This window comes from Mixophyes fleayi, chromosome 3 (genome assembly GCF_038048845.1).
Source record: "Mixophyes fleayi isolate aMixFle1 chromosome 3, aMixFle1.hap1, whole genome shotgun sequence".
NCBI lineage: Eukaryota > Metazoa > Chordata > Amphibia > Anura > Limnodynastidae > Mixophyes > Mixophyes fleayi.
Window position 1 is genome coordinate 92,157,160 of NC_134404.1, and position 25,841 is coordinate 92,183,000.

Here is a 25,841-nt window from a genome sequence, read left to right on the forward strand (position 1 = left end):
GAAAGGGCACATTAGTGTTTTTTCAGATTATTTTCTACTTTCTGTGTCCCTCCTAGGATTCAAAAACCTGTATACAGTCGGAGGCTGGGCTGGTGGGCAGGGGGGGTATCTGCCCCCCAAGCCAGTCCTATAGTGGGTTACCTTGGGCTGGGTCACTGGCCTACCTGCATTTTTTTCCCCTTTAAAATGTTCCTAATAGGCTGCTGAGTCGAGTCTTGCCCCCTGGGCTAAAATTTGCCAGCCCTTCCGTACCTGTATATCTACCAAGAGACCCTATGTTCCGGGATAGTCACATTTTTGGAACACCTGAAAAGTGCAGGGTTGGCGGTTTTCACTTTTGCCAAAACTAGACACCAGTGCAAAAAAATTTGCACTGGTTTTACTTGGGTTACCTTCACATAGGAAAATCCTGTTAATATCAATATTGTGACGTCATGTGATTTTCCTTTAAATGGAAAACATGCAAAAACATCATATTGAAATGGTTGCAGTCTATGGACATATTCAATTGACGGCGGGATCGCCGAAAATCCCACGCTCAGAAAATATTACCGTTATTACTCAGGGAGCTGTGAGCTGAAATCCAGCGAGATATTACCGTATTAACGGTAATATTTTTTGAGCGCGGGATTTTCGGTGATCCCGCCGTCAATTGAATATGCCCCCATATGCGCTTTGCAAACCAGTATACACATTATCAGACCTGCAAACCTGACTTTTGTTTTTACAGTGCCTTGCAAATTTTTCTTAGGCTGGGTGCACACTACAGGTTTTTCAACCAATTATCAGGCCAATCAGACAATAAACGAGCGTTTGTATCGCATTTATTGTTTGATTTTAAAAATTTTAGAATGATGTTGTTTCAATTCTGCAGTGTATGTGCCCGCATGACTAGGGGCCTGATTCATTAAGGATCTTAAATGAAAAGGTATCTTATTTCAGTCTCCTGGACAAAACCATGTTACAATGCCAGGGGTGCAAACTAGTTTTCTGTTTTGCATATAAGTTAAATGCTGACTGTTTTTTCATGTAGCACACAAATACTTGATAGCTTATTTGTACACAGAAATTTAAAGTTGATATTTGTGTGCTACATGAAAAAACAGTCAGTATTTAACTTATGTGCAAAACAGAATACTAATCTGCACCCCTTGCATTGTAACATGGTTTTGTCCAGAAGACTAAAATAAGATATCTCTTCATTTAAGATCCTTAATGAATCAGGCCCCAGATCTTTATAGATTTTACAGTCACAATCTTTTCAGCTTACGGTTATGACAGATGAAGAGCACAGATATGAAGGTAAATCTTGTAAAACGTGTATAGTGTATACACATGAATCAGCATGCTGATCGGCACTTTCACTCGTTGGTAAAATCGTCAATGATATCACATCGGGAGAAATTTTCTGTAGTGTGCACCCATCCTTAGTTAGACACGGAAATAAAAAAGTTATTCTCAGTAAAGCTGACACAGCGAAAAAAAATAATAATTAAAACTGTTCCTGTCTTTAATACACTGATTATTTCCAGTCACAAAAGAGTTCACTTCTAAATATAAATGTTGTGGAGCAAAAGTACAGTTGACTGCTAATGGTCATAGCATAATTCATGCTAGAACCAATTCTTTAAAACCTGAGACTATTGCAGGAAAAATACAATGGAAAATAGTTAACCATGGTGAGCTATCTGTTAGTATGTATAGCATATAGAAACTAATGATATACATAGTAGGTAATTAAATTACTGTTTTTTCAATTAAGTTAGACCTACAGCATAAATATGCAAGCCCACCATCTCCCAACTGTGCTGGCGTCTGGACAGAGGGACAGTCATCTCAAATCAGGACTGTCTCACCTAAATTGGGAGAGTTGGGACAGGTGGGTTAATGTGAGAGAACAAAGAGAGTTCTGGAGGATGTCAGCTGCCTCACTGACCGGACTACACCCTCTAAGGGCTCGTACACAATACTTAGTTTTTAATTGCTGTGTTTACAGGAAGAGAGATGGTTTGACAGACAGACCATTGTTTGATATGACATACAGAGATCCATGCCACAAAACTGTATTCATTATACAGCAGTTCAAGTTGTTCTTTAAACTGTTTGAAAGAAGCAGGTGCACCCAATGTTGAATTTGAGTTTTGCACATCATTATCAATAACAGTCAATTGTCGTTTTGTTGTGTGTGTGTGTCAAATATTGCAGGAAAGCAGAGCCCTCTTCGGATGCACTTTTTTATATATATATATATATATATATATATATATATATATATATATATAGATATATATATATATGTTAAGTGGAGAAATATTTCACTTGAAGCAATATACCTCTGACATGTCTGCTGCTGTTATCTTCAGTGTACCATTGTATACATATTTGTATATCCACTAATAAGGTTATATATAATTGTCCAGTATCAGAAAGATTCCCTTTGTAATGCCAGGTTCAGGGATTGCCCTGAGATAATGTTAATGCTTATGTCAACAGCAGACTTTCCTATGTATCAATAGACCTTAACTAATGCTTAAATTGTTTGTAAAATTATCTTTCCATCTCCCCAGTAGTGCTTGTTCCAAGGTGAAGCAGACCATATACAGCAATGTACAACCTTCCAACTCTAACGTGTTGTGGGATCCAGACTTCATGGCGGACTTTATAGAGAATCCATCAGTTCACAATATTAATCACATAATGCTGGGAAAGATCCTCAGTGAAAATGCAGCTAACCGTTACAGTTTTGTGTGTAATGTCCTCATGAATGTGTGTATGGGACACCAAGAGGCAGAGAGGTAAGTACTTAACATTTCTGTGTTCATTCAACCTTCCTCTTTCTGATTCTATATCACAAAGGTGATGTATTGGAAACTGGACTTTGTCATTTCAGAATGTCCAACGCATCATAAGGGAATCCTTGGCTGCCCTCCCATGTCAGAACCACACTCCCAAGTGCTTGCACACACACAAGGTTTCCATCCATCTGCTGTACATTGGTTCTGGGCTGTGTTCACAGAATGCAGCTCAACTGGTTCTGAAAATAGCAACTACATCTGTTCAGAGTTCACTCTTTATTTTAACCATATAACCATATTTACTGTGCAAGCTGAGCATACACAGTAAACTTTTTTTTCATGATGCAGAATTAATAGGATAGCATTTAAAGAATCTTAAGATTCTCCCCCCCACAAAACAAAGTACGGATACAACACTGTGATGTAGAGTAGAGCAGCTGCAGACACCCTACAATGTGATTGTATTAAGAGGAAAAAATGGTCTGATTGCAATTCCAAGCAATGCGGACTTATGTTTCAATTAAATTGGATTGTGTGATTCTATACTCCCACATATTTCTGTACAATTTGTAACGTGTGTGTGCACAATCACAAACGTAACTAATATCTTCCATAATCATATCTCCCTCTACATCACCCCATAGCCATAATTACACTGTGTTCCACCCATTGGCAAGACAAGCAAGTCATGGGCCAAGGTGCAAAAAATGTTTGCCCCCCCCCCCCCCCCCCCCCCCCTCCTCTCCTCACATACACGCACAAAAAAAACCACTTCCTTTGGTTTTGTTTACTTCAAATTTCAAATATAACAAATAAAAATATATTATATTAAAACTATGAACACTAAAACCCCCCCCACCCATAATATAACTTTCTTCAATTTCACTATCGTCTTGTGCCTATATCTCCTACAAATAATTTAATTATATTAATGTACATTTTAAAAGATGCAAATCAAAAGAAAGGTGCAAATTAAATGTCTGAGTCAATATAAATACGCAAATCATATATATATATATATATATACACATACATACATATATATATATATATATATATATATATATATATATATATATATATAATATTCATCTATTTATATAGCACAACTAATTCTGCAGCACTGTACAGAGAACTCACTATGTTTTTGGAGTGTGGGAGGAAACCGAAGCACCTGGAGGAAACCCACGCAAACACGGGGAGAATGAACATACAATCTCAATCTCTCTCTCTCATTCTCATTTATGGTTAAATTGCATACCAAGGGACAGTATTAAGCGCTTTTTGATCAAGGCTATATTATTGATATTATCAATATTTGTTGGGTGGTTTCTGGTAGCCTTGTCATTTCTGTATGACTAAAATAGTGATTATTGCTTCACATTTAAAAAATAATGTGCGTACTAATGTATGTACGAGTAAATATTTTTAGACTGGATAAAAGCAATACATTATTCTGCCTTGCACACATTTTGTTTGTTATAATTAAATATAACAAATTTTCTTTTCTCTATCAAAGACAATTATATTATATTATTTAGTTAAATATTAAGCAGCACCGCTGCACAATTGTAAAATTTCATAAAAGCAAACTAGCATGTAACTCACCTCTGTAGTCTGCACGCTAAGTCTGATCTCCAGGGATCAGCTATGGCCCATGGGAGGAGCTGCTGCACCTGCGCAGCAGCTCCATATCTATAATCTAGAAGCGCGGCCCTGGGAATGGCTCTGGCCGGATCACCTGACCAAGTAACAGGTGATCAGACCAGCTCAGGGCAGCACAGTGGCCTAGTGGTTAGCACTTCTGCCTCACAGCACTGGGGTCATGAGTTCAATTCTCGACCATGGCCTTATCTGTGAAGAGTTTGTATGTTCTCCCTGTGTTTGCGTGGGTTTCCTCCGGGTGCTCCGGTTTCCTCCCACACTCCAAAAACCTACTGGTAGGTTAATTGGCTGCAATCAAAATTGACACTAGTCTTTCCCTCTCTGTCTGTCTGTGTGTGAGTGTGTGTCTATATTAGGGAATATAGACTGTAAGCTCCAGTGGGGCAGGGACTGATGTGAATGGGTTCTCTGTACAGCGCTGCGGAATTAGTGGCACTATATAAATAAATGATGATGATGATGATGGTAGCGAGCGGCAGATCCGGATCTGGATCTGCAGATTGCAGTACAGTGGTACAGTCCAACACTGGTGGTGCGGCTTGTGGCAGTGGGCCCCCTTGCCTCCATGGGCCCCGATGCCTTGCACCGGCTGCACCGCTAGTAGTCCCGCCACTGGTTCCACACAATATAATAGTCTCCCAGCAGCCCCATGATTAAAAACATCTCCACAATCCATCCCGCCGGTGCTTGGCTTTCCATGCTCCCGGGCAGGAGGCTCTAAAGATACTGTGATATAAATGACTGTCTCTAAAAGAGCACACGGAGAGGAGCACTCTCCCTTTTCATACACTTTATTCTGCCAACCTGACTACATTTCAGTGTGATATGATTCCCTACTTTTGATTTTCAGACTTGTTTTCTACCTTTAGTTACCTGGGCTGCATTAATAACATTTTATTTTTAATATCAGCTATCAAATTTAACCAATGTTGCAATTGGAAAATTAGTATAAAAAGCAGAAACAAAGGGGCTAATTTAAAAAGAGGTGAAGAGAAAAAATGCTGGATAAAGGCTCTGTCGCCACTTTTTGTCATTTAAGAAAGGGTAAATGCCAGAGAAATCAGAGCAGGGCCGTAACTAGGGCTGTGCCACAGTTGCGACCGCCCAGGGCTAGAGAAACAGAAAACTAGTTTGCACCCCTTGCATTGTAACATGGTTTTGTCCAGGAGACCGAAATAAGATACCTCTTCATTTAAGATCCTTAATGAATCAGGCCCTAGATTTGCAGAAAATCTTTTATTATGCAATGTATTAAGAAATAATGTCTCTAGGGCAGCTGAGCTCCCTGGTGATACTGGCTGGCAGCGGTAAGAGCAGTCCACTTGTCAAGCCAGTTCTGGGACTCTCTGCACACTTGAGCTGGCATGCCATTTCGGACATGCAAACTGGAACTAGAAACCCGGACTTAGCCGCCCAGTTCCACATATTACAAAAAAAAATCTTAAAGTTAAAAAGGAAAAAATAAAATTACAAAAATGCCAAAAATAAATAAAAAAATAGAATAAAATTATTTCCCATGGGAACCCCCTGAGATTTCGTTAACAATCAGAGGACAGCAGCCATATTTGCTTTGCATTATAGGAGGCACCTGGCAATTGCTACTAAATCCTACAAAAATCCCCTTTTTCCAGGATTCAGGGCTTACCTTCACTTAATAAATACACCTATAGGGTTTATAGAGTTTATTCCTGGAATGTTTTCCCACTGGAAAGGTCTCTATTTTCAAGACTTACCAAATGCACTATATAATTTATCATTTTCTGTGTCTATTTCTTTTTAATGATCTATTATTATTATCTGGCATTTATAAGTTAATATTTAGTAGAGATGGTCACTGACCCCCGTGTTTTGGTTTTGGATTCGGTTTTGGATCTGGATTACCGTCGTGTTTTGGTTTTGGTTTTGGTTTTGCAAAACCGCCATTGCGTGTTTTGGTTTTGGTTTTGGTTTTGTTTGGTTTTGTTTTGCTATTTTTTGGGAAAATCCATGTTTTTGGGCCTAAATTAACCCAATTTAGTGCTCCAACTGTTTTAGAGACAAGTAATCTAATTGTTGAGGTAATAAATCATCCAAAAAAACAGTTTAATTCTTCGTTGGTAGGCCTATTCTACACACAAAACAGATTGTCTTCCTCTCCATCTATGCATATTGGCAATGCAGCCATCGTCTTTGAATGTATATTACACCCTACACTTATAGTTAAATATGTAAAGAAATGGAAAAAGCCAGTTTGGTTTCTGTCTCTCAAGGCCCCCCTCCACTTGTATAAAATACCAAAATATTCAGCCATTATAGACTGTACAATATTAATTGACATGGAGAAAGCCAGTTTGGTTTCTGTCTCTCTAGGCCCCCCTCCACTTGTATAAAATACTAAAAAATTCAGCCATTATAGACTGTACAATATTAATTGACATGGAGAAAGACAGTTTGGGGTCACTCTGTCTCTCTAGGCCCCCCTCCACGTGTATAAAATACCAAAAAATTCAGCCATTATAGACTGTACAATATTAATTGACATGGAGAAAGCCAGTTTGGTTTCTGTCTCTCTAGGCCCCCCTCCACTTGTATAAAATACTAAAAAATTCAGCCATTATAGACTGTACAATATTAATTGACATGGAGAAAGACAGTTTGGGGTCACTCTGTCTCTCTAGGCCCCCCTCCACTTGTATAAAATACCAAAAAATTCAGCCATTATAGACTGTACAATATTAATTGACATGGAGAAAGCCAGTTTGGTTTCTGTCTCTCTAGGCCCCCCTCCACTTGTATAAAATACTAAAAAATTCAGCCATTATAGACTGTACAATATTATGAAAAATGGACAAAGCCAGTTTAGGGTCACTCTGTCTATGACACCCTACCCTTAAGGATAAATTGCCCTAACAGCAGCCTTTCAAGATGGTATGTGATATGGAAATGCCACAAGTCCCTTTCCTCTTTGGGGGTAGATTGCACCCTACACTTACATAGAAAGTTTTAAAAAGATGTTATCGGCATCATCTTCAGCTTCATCCTCACCCTCATCAGTGTGTACGTCATCATCACAGACTATCAATTCATCGCCGCTTGAATCCGCCATTAGAGAACAGTCAGTGCTTGGATGTCTTGGATGGTGAAGGCCTTCCTCGTGGAAGATGTAGTTCATTTTTATAAACATCATTTTCTCCACATTTTTGGGAAGTAACCTTCTACGGCGATCACTGACTAAGTTCCCTGCTGTGCTGAACACTCGTTCAGAGTACACACTGGAGGGTGGGCAGCTTAGGTATTGCAAAGCAAGTTTGTACATGGGTTTCCAAATGGCCTGCTTTTCTTCCCAGTAAGGAAAGGGACTGTCTGACATTTCCATATCAACTACCTCTTGAAAGTAATCCTCCACCATCCTTTGCATGTTTATACTCATATTGGATGGAGTTATGGGCAAAGTGACACATTTTTTTGAAAAATCCTTCAAACCAGCCCAGATGTTAAATTGTTCTCGTCTGCCCCCTGTGTCTTCCCTGCTTCTTTTTTGGAAATTTAATTTTTTACGAGCAACAGCTTGAGAAAGTGAAGGAGGACACGTCGTCAAGCCGAGGCCCAGTTCAGCGGCCAACTTGCTGAGCAATAGCTCCTTGCAAAAGTTCACATCTCGCTCATTTACAAGTAAAGACTCAATGTAGGTTTTAAACCTTGGATCAAGCACAGTGGCCAAAACGTACTGATCCGAGTTCAAGATCTTAATAACTCGAGGATCATTGTGAAGCGAATTAAGTACTTGATCGACAAGGCCAACATACTTTGCTGAATTGCTTGCTTTCAGCTCCTCCTTCATTTTCTCAAGCTGCTTTTCCAATAGTCTAATTAAAGGAATGACTTGGCTCAAACTAGCAGAGTCTGCACTGACCTCACATGTCACAACTTCAAATGGTTTCAGCACCTTGCACAGCACTGAAAGGATTCCCCACTGTGCAAGAGTGAAATACATCCCCCCTCCTTTCCCAATGTCATGACTTGTGCAATATGCTTGGATGGCTTTGCGCTGTTCCTCCATCCTCTGAAGCATGTACAGGGTGGAATTCCACCGAGTTACCACCTCTTGCTTAAGTTGGTGGCAGGGCAAGTTAAACTGCTCTTGGAGCTGCTGTAATCTCCTACATGCTGTGGCTGAATGCCTGAAATGGCCTGAAATTTTACGGGCCACCGAAAGCATCTCCTGCACCTCACGGTTATTTCGTAGGAAGCTCTGCACCACCAAGTTGATGGTGTGAGCAAAACAGGGAATATGTTGGAAATCACCCAGCTGTAATGCTCGCACTATATTGTTGGCGTTATCTGAAATGACATACCCTGGGGAGAGTCCGAGTGGTATAAGCCATGCATCAATCACATCTCTCAGTTTGCGTAACAAATTGTCAGCCGTATGCCTGTTAGTGAAGCCGGTGATACAAAGAGTGGCCTGCCTGTGACAAATGTTACGTAGTGGTGTACATGCTGCTGCTGTTCCTGCTGGTGAAGGTGAATGACCAACCCAGTGGGCTGTCACAGTCATATAGTCTTTGGTTTGGCCACTTCCACTTGTCCACATATCTGTGGTTAAGTGAACAGTGGGCAGAATGGCATTTTTCAGCGCAATCTCTACATTTTTACACACTTTTTGGTATAGTTGTGGAATAGCTTTACGGGAGAAATGGTGTCGCGATGGAATTCTGTAACGCGGACACAAAACCTCAATTAACTGTGAAAAACCAGCTGCGTTTATTGTGGAGATTGGACGCAGATCTAACACTAACATTGCAGCCATGGCGTCTGTGATTCGCTTGGCGACTGGGTGACTGCTGTCATATTTGCTTCCCCTCGCAAATGATTGTTTCACAGTTAATTGCTGAAATGTAGGACTGCTCATTTTATTCACCTGCCTCTGGGATGACGATTCACCCCCAGCAGCAGCAACAGCAGCAGCAGGACTAACGCTTTCTTCAGAGGAATCAATAATAGTGCCGGAGTCATCCAGCCTTAAGTGGGATGCCGGGCTAACTCCGAGCGCTACTGAGGATATTGATGAGGATGGTGTGGTGGGTGTATTTTGTAGCCGTCGGTATGTCGGTGAGCGGAGGGTCTTAGCTGATGAGGGAGTGCTTGTATTCTTTTGGGAAGAACTTTCAGCTTTTCCCAACACTTTGCCATGAACTCTCGTTAAATGGCGTAACATAGACGAGGTTCCAAGATGGTTAAGGTCCCTCCCTCGACTGACTGTGGCTTCACATACACTACAAATGGCTATACAATTGTTGTCTGGATTTGGGTAGAAATAATTCCACACATAAGAAGTGGATTTTTTTGTTTTATGCCCAGGCATGACAATGGCCTTTTTCTTGTCACGTGCCAGAACTGCTGCCACTGGTGCAGGACTTACACAAACAACCTCATCCTCATCAACATCCTCATTAGCGCCCTCGTCGCCTACACAAATCTCCCCCTCATCCTCTTCTAATTCCAAAGTGGCATCCTCAATTTGGGTATCACCGGCTACACTCGGGCTATTAAGGCACACATCAGCAGAATGCTCACGATTAGACATCCCACTGTTGGATGGACTCTCCACAGGGATTGTTGTCATTTGTGAATCAGAGCAAATATTCTCCTGTAATGCCTCACTGGTATCTTGCAGCTCAGCTTTGACGCGTAACAGTAGTTGTGCACCAATTGTAGCCTGGGTAACTTTTTGGGATCTGCCACTAATAGCCAAAGGTGAAGGCCTCATTCTCTCTTTGCCACTGCGTGTGTAGAATGGCATGCTTGCAATTTTTTTTTTATCGTCACTTAACTTTTGCTCAGTTACACTTCTTTTTCGCTTCAATACAGTAAATTTTTTTTTGGTTTTTGTTTTTTGCACTAATTTGAAAACACTCTGTTGTTTGACATCGCCTTGGCCAGATGACGTACTGGGAACACTAACATCAGGACTGGTGACAGAACCTGGTTGCTCATTTAGATCATATGTGGACTGCTTTGAATCCATTCTGAGCGCAAACCACTGGGGAGTGCTAAAAATTATTGAGTAGATACTGCTGACAGATATGACTTTTGACAGCCAGAAATATTAATGCACAATTAGGGAGGACACCCCAAAAACACTGAGGAGTGCTAAAAATTATTGAGTAGATACTGCTGACAGATATGACTTTTGACAGCCAGAAATATTAATGCACAATTAGGGAGGACACCCCAAAAACACTGAGGAGTGCTAAAAATTATTGAGTAGATACTGCTGACAGATATGACTTTTGACAGCCAGAAATATTAATGCACAATTAGGGAGGACACCCCAAAAACACTGAGGAGTGCTAAAAATTATTGAGTAGATACTGCTGACAGATATGACTTTTGACAGCCAGAAATATTAATGCACAATTAGGGAGGACACCCCAAAAACACTGAGGAGTGCTAAAAATTATTGAGTAGATACTGCTGACAGATATGACTTTTGACAGCCAGAAATATTAATGCACAATTAGGGAGGACACCCCAAAAACACTGAGGAGTGCTAAAAATTATTGAGTAGATACTGCTGACAGATATGACTTTTGACAGCCAGAAATATTAATGCACAATTAGGGAGGACACCCCAAAAACACTGAGGAGTGCTAAAAATTATTGAGTAGATACTGCTGACAGATATGACTTTTGACAGCCAGAAATATTAATGCACAATTATGGGGGACACCCCAAAAGCGCTGGGGAGTGCCAAATATGAAGAAAAAATAATAAACCTCTATCCTCCTCTCTGCACTAGCGATTTTGGTTAGAGCAATTGCAAGAACAATATGGTATTCTCTGTCCCTGCTCTAATTAGCCTATGACTACACCCTGCTCTCTCCCTCTGTCAAATGGCGATGGATTGCTGTGGAGGCGTGTATTTATAAAGTTGAAGTATCGCGAGAACCGAGTCCCGAGATCCGACGACGTCACAATGACGTTCGGCCTCGATTTGGATTCGGAATGGGCGGGAGAGTACCGAGCTGCTCAGCTCGGTACTCGGATACCCAAAGTTCGGGTGGGTTCGGTTCTCGGAGAACCGGACCCGCCCATCTCTAATATTTAGTAAAAAATGAGCATATAGAATACAAGCAATGATAAAATCATATTAGTAAACATATCACAATGAAGATTGTAGTACAAATATTTGTTTTTCTTATTGAGTAAAGAGCCATCCATACCTTCCATTTCCCCCCATATGGAGCTCAGGGAGCTCCTGACATATCCTATGATTAGTCCCACTGAGCAGTGAACCCCTTTTTCTCATGACCCCTTGAAAAGAAAAAGTTAGTATTCCTCACAATCTTACCATAATAAAAATTCAAGTTGGCACGTCTGATAAAGGGATATGCGGTACAAGATATTAAATTGATGGCATCCTCTTTTATTTTATTTTGTGCACGCTTTAGTTCATATAAAATATAGATTATAAATAGTAATATATTGGCGGATTTGGGGCAAGTTTTGAATGGCATTTGGCTTAATTTTGGCTGATGAGACAGAACTTGAGTGTACAGGGCAAACCATAAATAAAATGCCTCATAGAGGGATACCCTGGGTGTATCTTAACTATTAGCATGAAATGTAATAACCTGCCTGTAATTTACCATACAGATAGAAGGACTCAGTTTAAGTTTATCCATTAAGATTATCAAGAGTCTATCAGTGTGCCCCAAAACTAAAGGGGTTCCAGATACAGATTTATTACACGGAAATGTCAAGCACTTCTTTATAGTGTATGGAAACCTTTACCAGTTAGGGTAGGGGCCATATATACAGAGGTTGCTGTTATAGGTTACTCGACAGTCAATTGTGAAAATAGGAATATTTCCAGGGATGTCAATTTTCATAGTCTAATATTTAAAAATTGGGGCTATCCCAGGAAATGAGAGACAATTGACAACTACATTACCAAAATCAATTAGAAATTGCACACACCATACTCTTATACCAAACACAATCCTATACCAGGTGCCTTGTACCCTTAATTACCTTGCACCAGTAAACTTAAATATAGTTGGTACAGTGGTTATAGAGCATATTGCTGCCTTGGGCCATGGGCTCATTACCAAACAAGGCTTAATCTGTGTGAAGTTTGTATATTCTCCCCATGTTCCCACTGGTTGCTCCGATTTTCTCTCACTCTCCAAAAGCATATTGGTAGGTTAATATTCTGGTGACAAAATGGGTGTGTGGTAGAGTATATAGAATGTAAGCTCCTTTGGGAATGGGACCGTTGTGAATGATGAAATACTATATGTAGAGCAATGTGTAATATAGGGGCACTATACAAATAAAAGATTATGATCATTAATAATTATAATAATAAGAAGTTGATTTTATATAAAAGAGCTACTAATAACATTCACAAAATGATATGTAAAAGTTCCCATACATTGGCAGAGCTTAAGAGTATTGCATTTATATTGACATGAAAACTAGTGTTCTAAATGATGAGCCAAAAATTCTGCAAATTGTATCTTAAAGATGCTGACTATAATATCCTTAAATGCAATTACTGACAGGAAGTCTGTTGTGTATAAAACAAATTCTCCCCTTACAATCACAACTTCTTCTAAAATATTTTCATGCTCCTTAGAGCTTTTGAGTTGGCCTCACAGTCTGCAATGTCACCAGCAAGTGGCCTGATGACGCAGTATGCGTGACCTCAATACAGGACCTCCAATTGTATCCTGAATGAAATTGATTGAATCATTATCGGGTATGTTGGAAAATGCAGTTGGACGAGACCTTGAAATGCACTAACAGGACCCAGTAGAAGACAGAAATGATTTAGCCAATTGTTCCAAGTGCCAAATGGCTAAATTTCATCCAATTTGGCCACCCATGTGTGTTGGTATTAGCTAAGACAACTTGTATTTTACTTGTATTGTTCCGTTAATATCATAGCAGAAAAAAATACTTCTGAATCATGTTGGATTCGCTGTGTGCCTCCCTATGCCTAAATGTTATTTCATTAATGAAAATAAATAGAATTCACAAAGTATATACAGTTTATACAGAGTTAAGTAAGTTCTTCCTTGTATCTCTCTCTGGGTCTCCTACAGCCCTGAGTCTGTTGGGGGAAGGGGCTTATTATTATTCTGCTCTCATGTAAACCACATTAATGTAATGTCTTTTATTTCTGTAGGATCAATGATATATCTAACCTGTGTGCAGAACTGACAGCTTGCTGCACAGTGCTCAGCTCGGAATGGCTGGGAGTACTTAAGGCTCTCTGTTGTTCCTCCAATCACGTATGGGGCTTTAATGATTTACTCTGCAGTGTGGATGTAAGTGCCAACTATTGTTTGTCCATTAAAAACATACATATTTTATTAAGGGAGCTTTATGAAAACTGTTCTACAGGTAACCGTGTAGAAAAAGGAGGTGTGGCCCAGAACATCCAATCAGATTTTAACTATAATTTATCTAGTACAGTTTAGACATCGGATTGGTTGCTAATGGTTACCTGCAGAACAGTTATCATAAATAGCCCCCGTTGTGTACGGTGGTGCAATTATGAAGACTGTTGATATCCTAATAATATTCTTTTTTATTAATCAGCAAGAAATATCAAAGGAACTGTCAATCAAAGATATGCAAATAAAATGCTTTACTGTCACTTCTGCTTTTAAACATCCAAAAATGTCAACTTTTTTCTCACTTTACAAGGATTAAACTACAGTAGTAGTAAACTTGTAGTTTCCCAAGTGCCAGCATGCCCAGGCACCCAGGGCCCACTGTGACCTGTAGTGCACCAGGAATACATTTAAATAAAACACACATATGAGTTTATAAAGTAATTTTAAATTAAATAAAACACCTCAAACCATTCCTCATTCACCCTCTGTATTGCTCACCTAGATCCAGGCTATTCAGTAGGTGTAAATCTATTGATCCTGGGCTTGGCCAAAGAAAACCCCTCATACGTGACGCAATACTAGCTCCTGCAGGATACAAGCTGGATCAAAAATGAAATCAACTACAAGTATATTTTGCAGCGATTTTAACATAGTAGTGAAAAAACAAACCATAAATTTACAATATGATACAGTAGCTCATGCTTTTTACTACCCATTAAATGCTTCAGAAGAAATAAGGATACTATCAGAAACTAGTATTAAAGATTAAAGTACTGCACAACTTTTACCTTGAACTGGACACATAGGGCTTTACAGAACTGAAAGTTACACAGGATTAATCTTATGTTTGTTTTGTCATGTAGGAATTTTGTTTCCTGCTGCAGAATATTGTTTATGTAGACTGGGTCTGATAACATGTGTTTTGCTGCAGCAAATTTCTTACTAGTTCTCATATCACTAGAGTAATAGAAAACATATATTATGATTCATTTTATATGTATAATTGTGTATATGAATTATTGCACACACCCTCCCCTAATTGTAGGACATCACAAGTCACAGGGACATTCCATGATCATATAAACATATAAACAACCTGTGCTTTTATACCGGAATGATGCCAACATTCTATAACACAGCTGACCAGTACATAGCCTGGCCCTACAGCTGGTCTCATGAAGCCCTCAAAATGGTTAAGGAAAGAGTACCGGCCTTTAAAGGGTATTTAAACCCCCAAGTATATTATTAATATTTACCAAATCCAGTATTTTGTCTTTGGAGATTTTTCATCACTGTCATCATCATTTATATAGCACCATTAATACTGCAGCGCAGTACAGAGAACTCACTCATATCAATCCCTGCCGGATTGGAGCTTACAGTCTAATTTCCCTCACACACACACACACCGAGAGAGACTAAGGTCAATTTAATAGCAGCCAATTAACCTACCAGTATGTTATGTTTATTATAAGCTACACTGGTAAAACTGCTATAATCTGAGAGACAGAAGACACGATAAAGAATGAGTTAAACTGATATTGAATCAAGACGTAAAAATATATTAAAGCTGTTCAGTTGGAAAGCAAAGCATAGATAGGTATATCTATATGTATATTTTATTTTTTAGAAAAACATTTATCCAACATTTATCCAAGCTTGACATGGCATATTTGGTGGCAGTAGTAGGATAACAACTAAATGCAATATAAATGCGATATAAATGGCTGTATAAATATAAATGAAAGTACTGTCCCGCTCCCACATTCAAAACCTACACACAGTCGTCTGCAGCGGTGGATCACCCAAACCCTGGAGATCGCTATCCTCGAGGCCTACTGAACACGTTAAGCATGGCAGGGGGTAAGCCTTGCCAGTCTGTCCAGGCCAAACAAATATACTTTTATAGTGCGGAAGCCTTCGCCCTTAGCCTTCAAGTGCTTGCTCTATATAGAGTGGGTATCGAAATAGGCGCTTGGTTGCTGGGGAGTGGCGCATGTGTATGAGCAAACTCCGGCAGGGGGGCGACGACCCTTAAACTTCTAACACATATATATAATTTTCTTTTTTTATAACTGTAATTTTATTTTAGTTTTAAAACTAGCAGAATGAACCTTATGAACCTTGAATGTTTGTGTTGTAATTAACTGGTTTGTCTATACTATTGGTCAAAATTCTTTTCTGTGGTGCTTGTTATTGAATGAGTATGGTCAAACATTTCCATCAGAGGCCTCATATCAGACTATAGTTTCTACAATAACGTAACCGGACAGAGATTTGAATTGTATGATTAACATGGATGATATAACCATGGTCATCTGAACTAGTTCCCTAAAAGTTTTATAAATAAGTACAGTATAGCTGAACCCAGACAAAATGATTGTGCTCTAGAGGAGGATGAGCTGAACCTAGTTGATTTTAGTTGGAAACAGCTGTGTTTATGAATAAAATAATTGAGAACACTGCTGGCATATTTTGGTGAAGTCCATCCCACAACCCTAACTTAAATCAATAAATACAGTTCTCAGTAATCAGCATTTGTTACTGCACGGTATTATAATTATTTTATTCATATCACATACAGTGCAGCATCATAGCACTATATATTATTATATCGAACTGGTGTATAAATATATTCATTATAATATATTCATATTATATATTACTGTATTTTTCAGTTTTAATGCCTAACACATCTTGGCTCTGATTTATTAAGGAAAGTAAAGCAAAAAAAATGAGTAACTTTTTATTACCTTGGCAAAAACCATGTTGCATTGGAGGGGGAGGTAAATGTAAAATGTGGGGACAGGTTTATAGTTGGGGAAGGGCATGTCCTAGATCAACTTTAAATTTCAGTGTACAAGTAAAGCTATCAAGTATTTGTGAGCTACATGAAAAAACAGCCAGTACTTAAATTATGTGCTAAATAATTAACTGATTTTCACCCCTTCCATTGTAACATGGTTTTGTCCAGGAGACTGAAATAAGGATCCTCTTCATTTAAGATCCTTAATAATTCAGGCCCCTAATTTGCACCCCTTGCATTGTAACATGGTTTTGTCCATTAGAAAACTTACTCCATTTTTGCTTTACTTTCCTTAATGAATCAGGCCCCTTATCTTTAGTTAATTTCAATCCCTAAATATCAGGTTAAGAGTTCATGGACTTCTTACTCTTGGTAGGTAACGGGTTTCTTTTAACTTATGTGCGTTTTAGGAAATAACAATAAATAATAATATCAATATCAGTTCATATAGAAAAAACATCTGTACATTGCGCGAGATGTACAGTAGTTGAATTAATATGACTAAATAAACACAGAATAATTTGCACCTCTTTGTATCACCCATTCAGCCCTCCTTATGCATATTATGCCTCCCTACATCATCATCATCACCATTTATTTATATAGTGCCACTAATTCCGCAGCGGTGTACAGAGAACTCATTCACCTCAGTCCCTGCCCCATTGGAGCTTACAGTCTAAATTTTCTAACACAAACATAGACAGACATAGAACATAGACAGACAGACATCTTCAAGTATATATTAATATACCTGAAAAGTAGCAAGTGAGACACTGTTGGATACAAACAAAATGGATCTAGGACCAATCAGGGGACAGAACTCTGTCTTCGTTAGCACAGGCATTAAGTGCTGCAAACTGTACCCTGACAGACAGCAGCTGCCCTGCAAAGGAGTCATTTCCTGTCTTGTGAGTAACTGCTTCCTGCATATGAAACCACATTCTGTAACATACAGGTACACACAGACACTACACTGACACAGAAACACTGATACTGAAAGACCAATGCTGAATGGATAATTAAAACTACACAAACACACATTATAGTTAGATATTCACAAGTACTATACAGTTTGCGCACTAATCTCCTTTGTTCCTGCTCCTATCTCTGCTACCTTTTCCCTCCTCCAGTACTTAAAGTGATAACTCTGCTCACTAATGGAATCTGTAATCTGCTCACTAATAGAACCTGTAATCCACTCACATCACTGTTATGCCATCCAAAAGTGTCTATAGTAGTACTAGTAATACCCTTGCACACAGCACTAAACTCATGTTACATGTACCGTGACCCTCACTCTCAGCACCAGACATGCTAAAATGACAAATGACAATATATTGAGTTGGTAAAACTTAGTAAGGGTCAGATTAGCCCTAAGGAAGGCCACACATTTTCTGGAAAATTCTTGAATTTATGTAGGGGTTAGCAAACCTATTCATTTTACTTGTAATTAGGATTGGAATTCAGCTGTGTCATTAAAAATACACTTCAAAAGGTTATCAGAAAACTAGCCCAACTGCAGAACAAATAAAAGTGAGTCACCAAAGCATTGTGTGGCCATTATAAAGACAAAAGGCCTGTGCTTCATATGATATTCCATACGATATAGAACAATTTAATATGCTTTAAACAAGCATAAATACCTACAAATCACTAAATCACAAAAGTTCCCTGAGGACCTCCCACTGCCCACAGTAATATACTGACAAAAAGAAGTTCCCACATGTTATACTACGCCTTCAGCTGTCTACATTAATAAGCTGACAAACACCACTAAACCTCACACATTATAGCACGTCCAGCACTGATAACACCTATATACACCACTAAACCCTGATGTCATCCTGATGACTACATTTTTACTAGAGAGGCTCACTGACCCCCGTGAAGTGGTTTTGGTTTTGGATCTGGATTAGCTTTGTGTTTTGGTTTTGGTTTTGGCAAAACCACCCTCGTGTGTTTTGGTTTTGGATCTGTATTTTTTTAGACAAATTGCTAAAATATGCTAAAATCACATAATTTTGCTCTTGTTTTTAATATTTTATTGTACATTATTATTAACCTCACTAACACTAATTTAAAGTCATTTGCAGTCAATTTTGACCACTTCACAGGTCACAATATTATTTTCATACACTTTCAAACAAAGATTGCAGCATTTCTTGCCAGTGGTAAGAAAAAGGCCATTGTCATGCCTGGGCATAAGACCAAAAATCCACCTCTTATGTGTGCAATTATTTTCACACAAATCCTGATAACAGTTGTCTATCCATTTGTAGCGTTTGTAAAGCCACACTCAATAGAGGTAGGGACCTTAACCATCTAGGATCCTCATCCATGTTATGGCATTTGAAGCGAGTTCATGGGGAGCTGTTGGGAAAATCAGAAACTTATGTTAAAAAAATAACAACAAGCAGTCCAGCATCATCTACCTCCCTTCTCTCATCTAGATCCCAGCTCCTGCAATCTACACCCCCAACACCTTCATCATCAATATCCTCACAAGTGATAGGAGTTAGTCCCACATCCAAGTTGCTAAGGCTAGATGACTTCTCCACTAGCCAGGATTCCTCCGAAGAGTTATTAAGCGTTAGTCCCGCTGCTGCTGCTGCTGCTGCTGGGGGTCGATCTTCAACCCAGAAGAATACTACTAGTAGTTTACAACAATTGACTGTTAAACAATCCTTTGCTAGAGGAAGAAAGTAAGAAAGCTGTCACCCAGTCGCAAAGCGGATCACAGGCGCCATGGGGACTATGCTAGTATTAGATCTGCATCCAATATCCACTATTAATGCATCTGGTATTAGACAGTTACTTGAGGTCTTCTGTCCCTATTACCAAATTCCATCACAACACCATTTTACTAGAAAAGCTATTCCTCACCTGTACCAGAAAGTACATAAAAATTTAATTATTGGGCTACAAAATGCCAGTCTACCCACTGTACACTTAACCACAGATATGGGGACAAGCGGAACTGGGCAAACTAAAGATTAGATGACTGTGACAGCCCACTGGGTTGGTGATTCGCCTTCACCAGCAGGAACAGCAGCGGCATGTACCCAAGTACGTCACATTTTTCAGAAGTAGTCTACTCTGTGTATCAGTGGCTTCACTAAGAGGCATACAGCTGACAATCTGTTCCAAAATGTAAGGGATGTCATTGCAACATGGCTAATCCTGCTTGGACTCTCCTGAGGGTATGTCATTTCTGATAACGCCACCAATATTGTTAGAGCATTACAGCAAGGGGAATTCCATCACATTTCCTGCTTTGATCACACAATCAACTTGGTGTTACAGAACATTTTAAAACATGACAATGACATGCAGGAGATGGTGTCTGTGTCCCGAAAAATTTAGGGTCATTTTAGGGATTCTGCAATAGCAAGTAGGAGAATGCAGCAGCTGCAAGAAGACTAGAATTTGAGGGGAATGTACTTTAGTCCAGCGAGTCAAGTGATTGCCTAAATATACATTTTGAGAACCAGCTAGAGAAATTGAAGGATGAAATTAAACTAAGCAAATCCGCTAACTATAATGTAACTGTAGATCTAGGACTTAATTTGCTTCACCAGGATCCAAGAGCTATCAACATCTTGTAATGACGTCTCCTCCTTCAGTTTCTCTGGCAACTGCTTCTCGGAAAAAACTTCCAAGACACCCAGTGGAGATGCAGATGAGTCAGCACAACATTTTGAAATTTGCTCTGCTCTAAAAGAATTGCCCAAAAATCGTGACAGCTCTGCCATAAAATGAACTACAAATTCTATGAGGAAGGCTATTATTGGCAATTACATCAAAGTACACAGACTTCTGTGATGGTGGATTCCGGCGGTGATGAATTAGTATTTTTTTGAAGAAGATGTACACAATGATGAGGGTGAATATGATCACAGTGTACATTGCAGGTGTTGAAATCTAGCTAAGAGAAGGGAACTACCTGATGCTGGTATGCCTGGTAATATTTTGGGTAGAATGGTATCTTGGCAATTTTATGTTTTTCTACAGTAAACTTGCACCTTTTTTTTCTTTAAAAAGGTACAAGCTTTTTATTTACATTTGTGTTTCCCTACTTAAAACCACTAAATGTAGGCTTTAGCACATGAGGTAGAGGGATTAGTATCATCATGACTGAGACTGGAGAGTGACAACAACAATATCAGCCCTCCTGTTTCTGTATGAGCTATGCACAATACAATGTCACTGGAGACTTTGAAGAACACTGACAGCATTATTATTACAATTTGTTTGCCTGCCCAACTGCTCTACCCCTTCTGTATCCCTCTCTCAAATGGTGCTAGATCGCCGTGGAGGGCAGTATTTATAGATTCGAAAACTCACGAGATCCGAGATCCGACAACGTCACGATGACGTTTTGCCTCGCTTTGGAATCCGAAAAAGTGCGATAGTACCGAGCCGACTCGGCTCGGTACTTGGATCCTCGGCTCAGTTTTCGGGAAACCGAGCCCACCCATCTCTAATTTTTACATTTACACATTTTTCTAAACACCATGAGGTAAATGTATTATACTCCGGTTTTGTCAAGTCGCCGGTAATCGGCGAGTTGACAGACAAAATTTAAAGCGGTGCTGCCTTGTAAAGGGAAACTTGCCTTTACAAGGCAGCGCCGCTTTAAATTTTAGCTGTCAACTCGTCGATTTCCGGCGACTTGACAAAACCAAAGTATAATACATTTACCCCCATATATTATACAGAGTTGTCCACTTCCTACACTAAAAAGTCTATGTACACCACCAGTAACAGCTCACACAATAGGCTGTGCATCCAACTGTCTGTACTAATATCGCTCTCTAAAACAGTCTGATAGACTCCTGTTTATTACACCCCAAAACATGGCTTTTAATTCACACGTTTAAATATCAAACATATCCGTGCTACCTCAAAAACTGCACAGCACCTTGCTCGGAAATCCAATATAACTATTATTGTTTGTCAAGGCCCATAAGAGACTCTTTCTAGCCAGATGCATTGTGCCATGTACCATATATGTTATGCTGCCTCACTTGCACCTTCATCTACACATAGAACCATCGTTGACACCTAAAGTGTTATGCCAGGGTCAACAATCAGGTCAGTTTTGCTAATTTATATTATAACTTACAGCTTTACTACTCTTCAGTTAGAAACCACATAACATCCTATTATAGATGGTAATCGTATTAGAAATCACAATGACTTTAAGGCTGTGCACACACTGTTGTTTTCAATGCATTTTAAATGCATGTTGAAATATAAGTACAAATGTATATAAAGTGCACTATGTTTATATAAGCATCTAATATGGGTTTGAACTACGGGAGTCTACTTGACATTTCGTGAGCTAGGCATATATGGCATTAGGGTACATCAGACACATTAAACCTTTAAAGAAATATACTGCAGCAAAACACAAGGTAAACGTGTGTAAAAATGTATGACTTCAGGTGGTACAATGATTTATATTTTAACAGCATGTTTACATGCACTTAACATGCAGGAATTTGGTAATTATCTAGCCTTATATTGGTCAGGGAACTTTTCGGAAACCGCTATCTTCTGTATCTACAATAGGCAGTAAGTTAGTCTTCATAATCAAATGCTGATGTAATGTCACTCATTGACTATAATTGTTATCAGTATTTTTATCTGATTATGATTCTTTTAATCTTCTTGACTACTTCAGTACAATCTAGCGTGACTTTATTATCATTAATGTTATTCATATTTTATTTCATGGGATGATATACTCATTATTACAAATAAAAGTGAGTCACCAAAGCATTGTGTGTCATTAGAAAGGCACAAGGCCTGCACTCCATGGTAATCTATAATCTCATTACAGCGTTTAATACGTATATTATTAATTGAAAACTGGCAAGTATAAAAGTGTTTCATATTGACCACCTTGGGTTTTCAGCTATTTCCCACCATGGAGGAAATGTATTATACATACTGTGTTGTGGTAATGGAGTTATGTATCAGGGTGGACAATTCCCAGTCCAGCATTCTCCCTATATATAGGGACGTACAGGATAATATCCTTTAGGGTTCACTAAACTCTCTCCTATATTCAGAAAGCAGAGGATATAGTTGCATTCTCTTCAGCTGAGATAAGCCCAGCCCACAATGTACAGTACTATATAATGTGTGGTAATATGAGAAATATAAATGCCTTTGTTAATTTTTTTAAGTTTATGAACATTACTTAAGGATTACCAGACATGCTACTATCTGTTAGATCAAGTCTTTAATCAGATTGGCCCGTCATCTGACTATGCTTGGCTCCAGAGCAACCACTAATTGTCTAGCTTGATCAAAATACAAATTGGGCTTTGATTGGACAGGCTAAAAATAAGTCAACCAATGACCGGTGTGTATGGCATTGCCTATATAGAGTAAATGGAGCCCATTATTATATGTTAACCTCATCACCAAATGATCAGATAGGACTGCCACATTGATGACAGGATCTGTTTGTTTGGTGATTGGGTGGAATTATAGGACATGTGACCAGTGTGAGTCTTCTTCACAGTTCATTGTACTTCGTGCACCATGCTGTCAATCCTCAAAATGTGATTAATGATACCACTAACCTGTACTGTTCCATTTGGCACACCTGCTCATTCTGCTTTTCTTCCTGCTTTGTAGGTTAGTGATCTGTCATTTCACGACTCACTGGCCACTTTTGTTGCTGTTCTAATAGCACGGCACTGCTTTTCACTGGAAGATGTGGTGCAGCATGTCGCTCTTCCATCCCTCCTGGCTGCAGGTAGCATCGCTGAATACTAGGGCTGTCTGACATTACATGATTCAGCGTATGATGTATGTTTTCTTAACAAAATAACATGTATGCATTTTATTACAGTGAGAGTCAACTAATATGTTAGCAGTAGTACATCTGCGTGTATCTGTCTTGCTAGAGATTTTTCAATGTATTGTAATGATCTTTGTAGGAATAGCTATTGAGATGTTAAGATATGTAAAAAAAAAAAAAAGAAGCTAATCTTATCTTTATCCCATCAGTGCTCCGTCCTCATTCACTAATTCTAATGTTCCCCTGGTTCAGATCACGGTCTCCACTCAGAAGGCCAGCCTAGTTTTCTAAAGGACTTTATAGAACAATGTAGGCAATGTTTCTGGTAGCGCAGAACCTTATACATATTATATGTAAATATATTTCCTTTTAGTGCATGTTCAGCTTACATTATGTCACATGCTATGTCCCGTGTACTATATTTAGCATCATTCAATGGGAGCACTTCAATTAGCCACAGATACGGGTGTGAATAATTCACCCGTGAAAATACAATTTTTGTCTTACCTCGCACAATTCCATTCACATACTGGGGCCTATTTAACAAGCTCCTAATTCCACGAAAACTGCCGCAATTTTAAGTATCCCCTCTATTTAGAACTAGGGGATCACAGCAGATAGCAGAGATTTGTTTCACAAATTATTTATTTCATAAAGAAAAAAACAATTGCACTCATGGGGGTATATTTACTAAACAGCGGGTTTGAAAAAGTGGAGATGTTGCCTATAGCAACCAATCAGATTTTAGCTGTCATTTATTTAGTACATTCTACAAAATAACAGCTAGAATCTGATTGGTTGCTATAAAATATATCCTATGGTCTCTCTCACACACACATCTATATATGTATATATATATTATAAGAGAAGCACTGGGAAGATAGCCTGTATGTGTGTCCCAGGTTTCTATCTTATGCTATATATAAACTGTGCCCTTGGCCGGCTGCCCCTCTCACACAACTCAAGTTACAGCCCTGTTTGGTGCTGTTTTCTGTCTGCAGCTGAGTAAATGCCAAAGTCTATCTTAAAAGACAGTATCTACTACCTATTCCGTGACAATATTAATACAGAGAATTTATGGACTATGGACTAGGTAAGTTAAATTCATATGATTTGGAAAGGCCACAGTCTCTTAAGTGCAAACCAAATAGAAGAGTATACAGACATGGACAAAGAAGAACCCATATTTTTATCTGAAATAACTTGAAATTAACAAAAGTAATTGGAATCAAATATGTTGTTTATTCCATAGTTAATAGAAATCAGACTTTGCATGTGACTTTTTTGATTCAATATTTGAAATAATAAAACAAATGAAAATGGCATGGACAAAAATGATGGGACCATTAACCTAATATTTTGTTGCACAACCTTTAGCTGCAATCACTGCAATCAAGCGGTTTCTGTAGCTCTCAGTGAGACTCCCACATCTGTCAACAGATAGTTTCACCCACTCTTCCTGAGAAAACTGCTCCAGTTGTCTCAGATTTGAGGGGTTCCTTCTCCAGACTGTATGGTTCAGTTCTTTCCATAGATGTTCAATAGGATTCAATGTTTTGCTCTTCTCCATTCTTGTGTGCTTTTAGCTGTATGTTTTGTGTCATTATCCTGTTGGAGGACGCATAACCTGTGACTGAGACAGCGCTTTCTGACACTGGGTGGTATGTTTCGCTCCAGAATACATTGATAGTCTTGAGATTTCATTGTGCTCTGCACATAATCAAGGCACTCCATGCCAGAAACGGCAAAGTAGCACCAAAGCATAACCGAGCTTCCGCCATGTTTCACACAAGGTACAGTGTTCTTTTCTTTGTAAGCTTATTTTTTTCATGTGTGGTCATAGAGCTGATGTAACTTTCCACAAAGCTCCAGATTTGGCTCATCTGACCAATGAACATTCTCCCAGAAGCATTGTGGCTTGTCAATATACATTTAAGAGAATTCTAGTCTGGCTTTTTTATGTTGTTCTTTCAGAAATGTTGTCCTCCTGGATCTTCTTCCATGGAGTCCACTGTCACTCAAAAAGAGTTCAGGTTGTATCTCTTTGAAAGTTTTCCTTGGCTCTTTTTCTACCATTCTCACTATGCTTCTGTTTAATCTGGGGTCGATTTTAATCTTGCATCCTCGTCCAAGGAGATTAGCTGCAGTCCCATAGACTTTAAACTTCTTAATAATATTTGCATCTGTAGTCACAGGATCATCAAGCTGCTTGGGTCTTATAGCCTTTAACGTTGACATGCTTGTCTGTAATTTACTTTCTGATCTTTCGGACAAATCCTCTGGTCCCTGTTCACTGTGCTGCACACAATGATACCAAATAGCAGAGTGACCACTTTTATCCATTTAAATAGGGTAAATGACTGATTAGA

General features: G+C 39.0%; 1 protein-coding gene across 3 annotated transcripts in view; it reads left to right on the forward strand.

Annotated features, from left to right (window-relative positions):
* Window positions 1–25,841, forward strand: part of MED12L (mediator complex subunit 12L) — a 468,926-nt gene that overhangs the window by 347,207 nt on the left and 95,878 nt on the right. For all 3 annotated transcript variants that reach the window (XM_075201969.1, XM_075201971.1, XM_075201970.1), the window contains exons 21-23: window positions 2,568–2,795; window positions 13,636–13,777; window positions 23,307–23,427. In XM_075201969.1, the coding sequence (XP_075058070.1) occupies window positions 2,568–2,795; window positions 13,636–13,777; window positions 23,307–23,427 (491 nt within the window). The remainder of the gene's footprint in view (window positions 1–2,567; window positions 2,796–13,635; window positions 13,778–23,306; window positions 23,428–25,841) is intronic.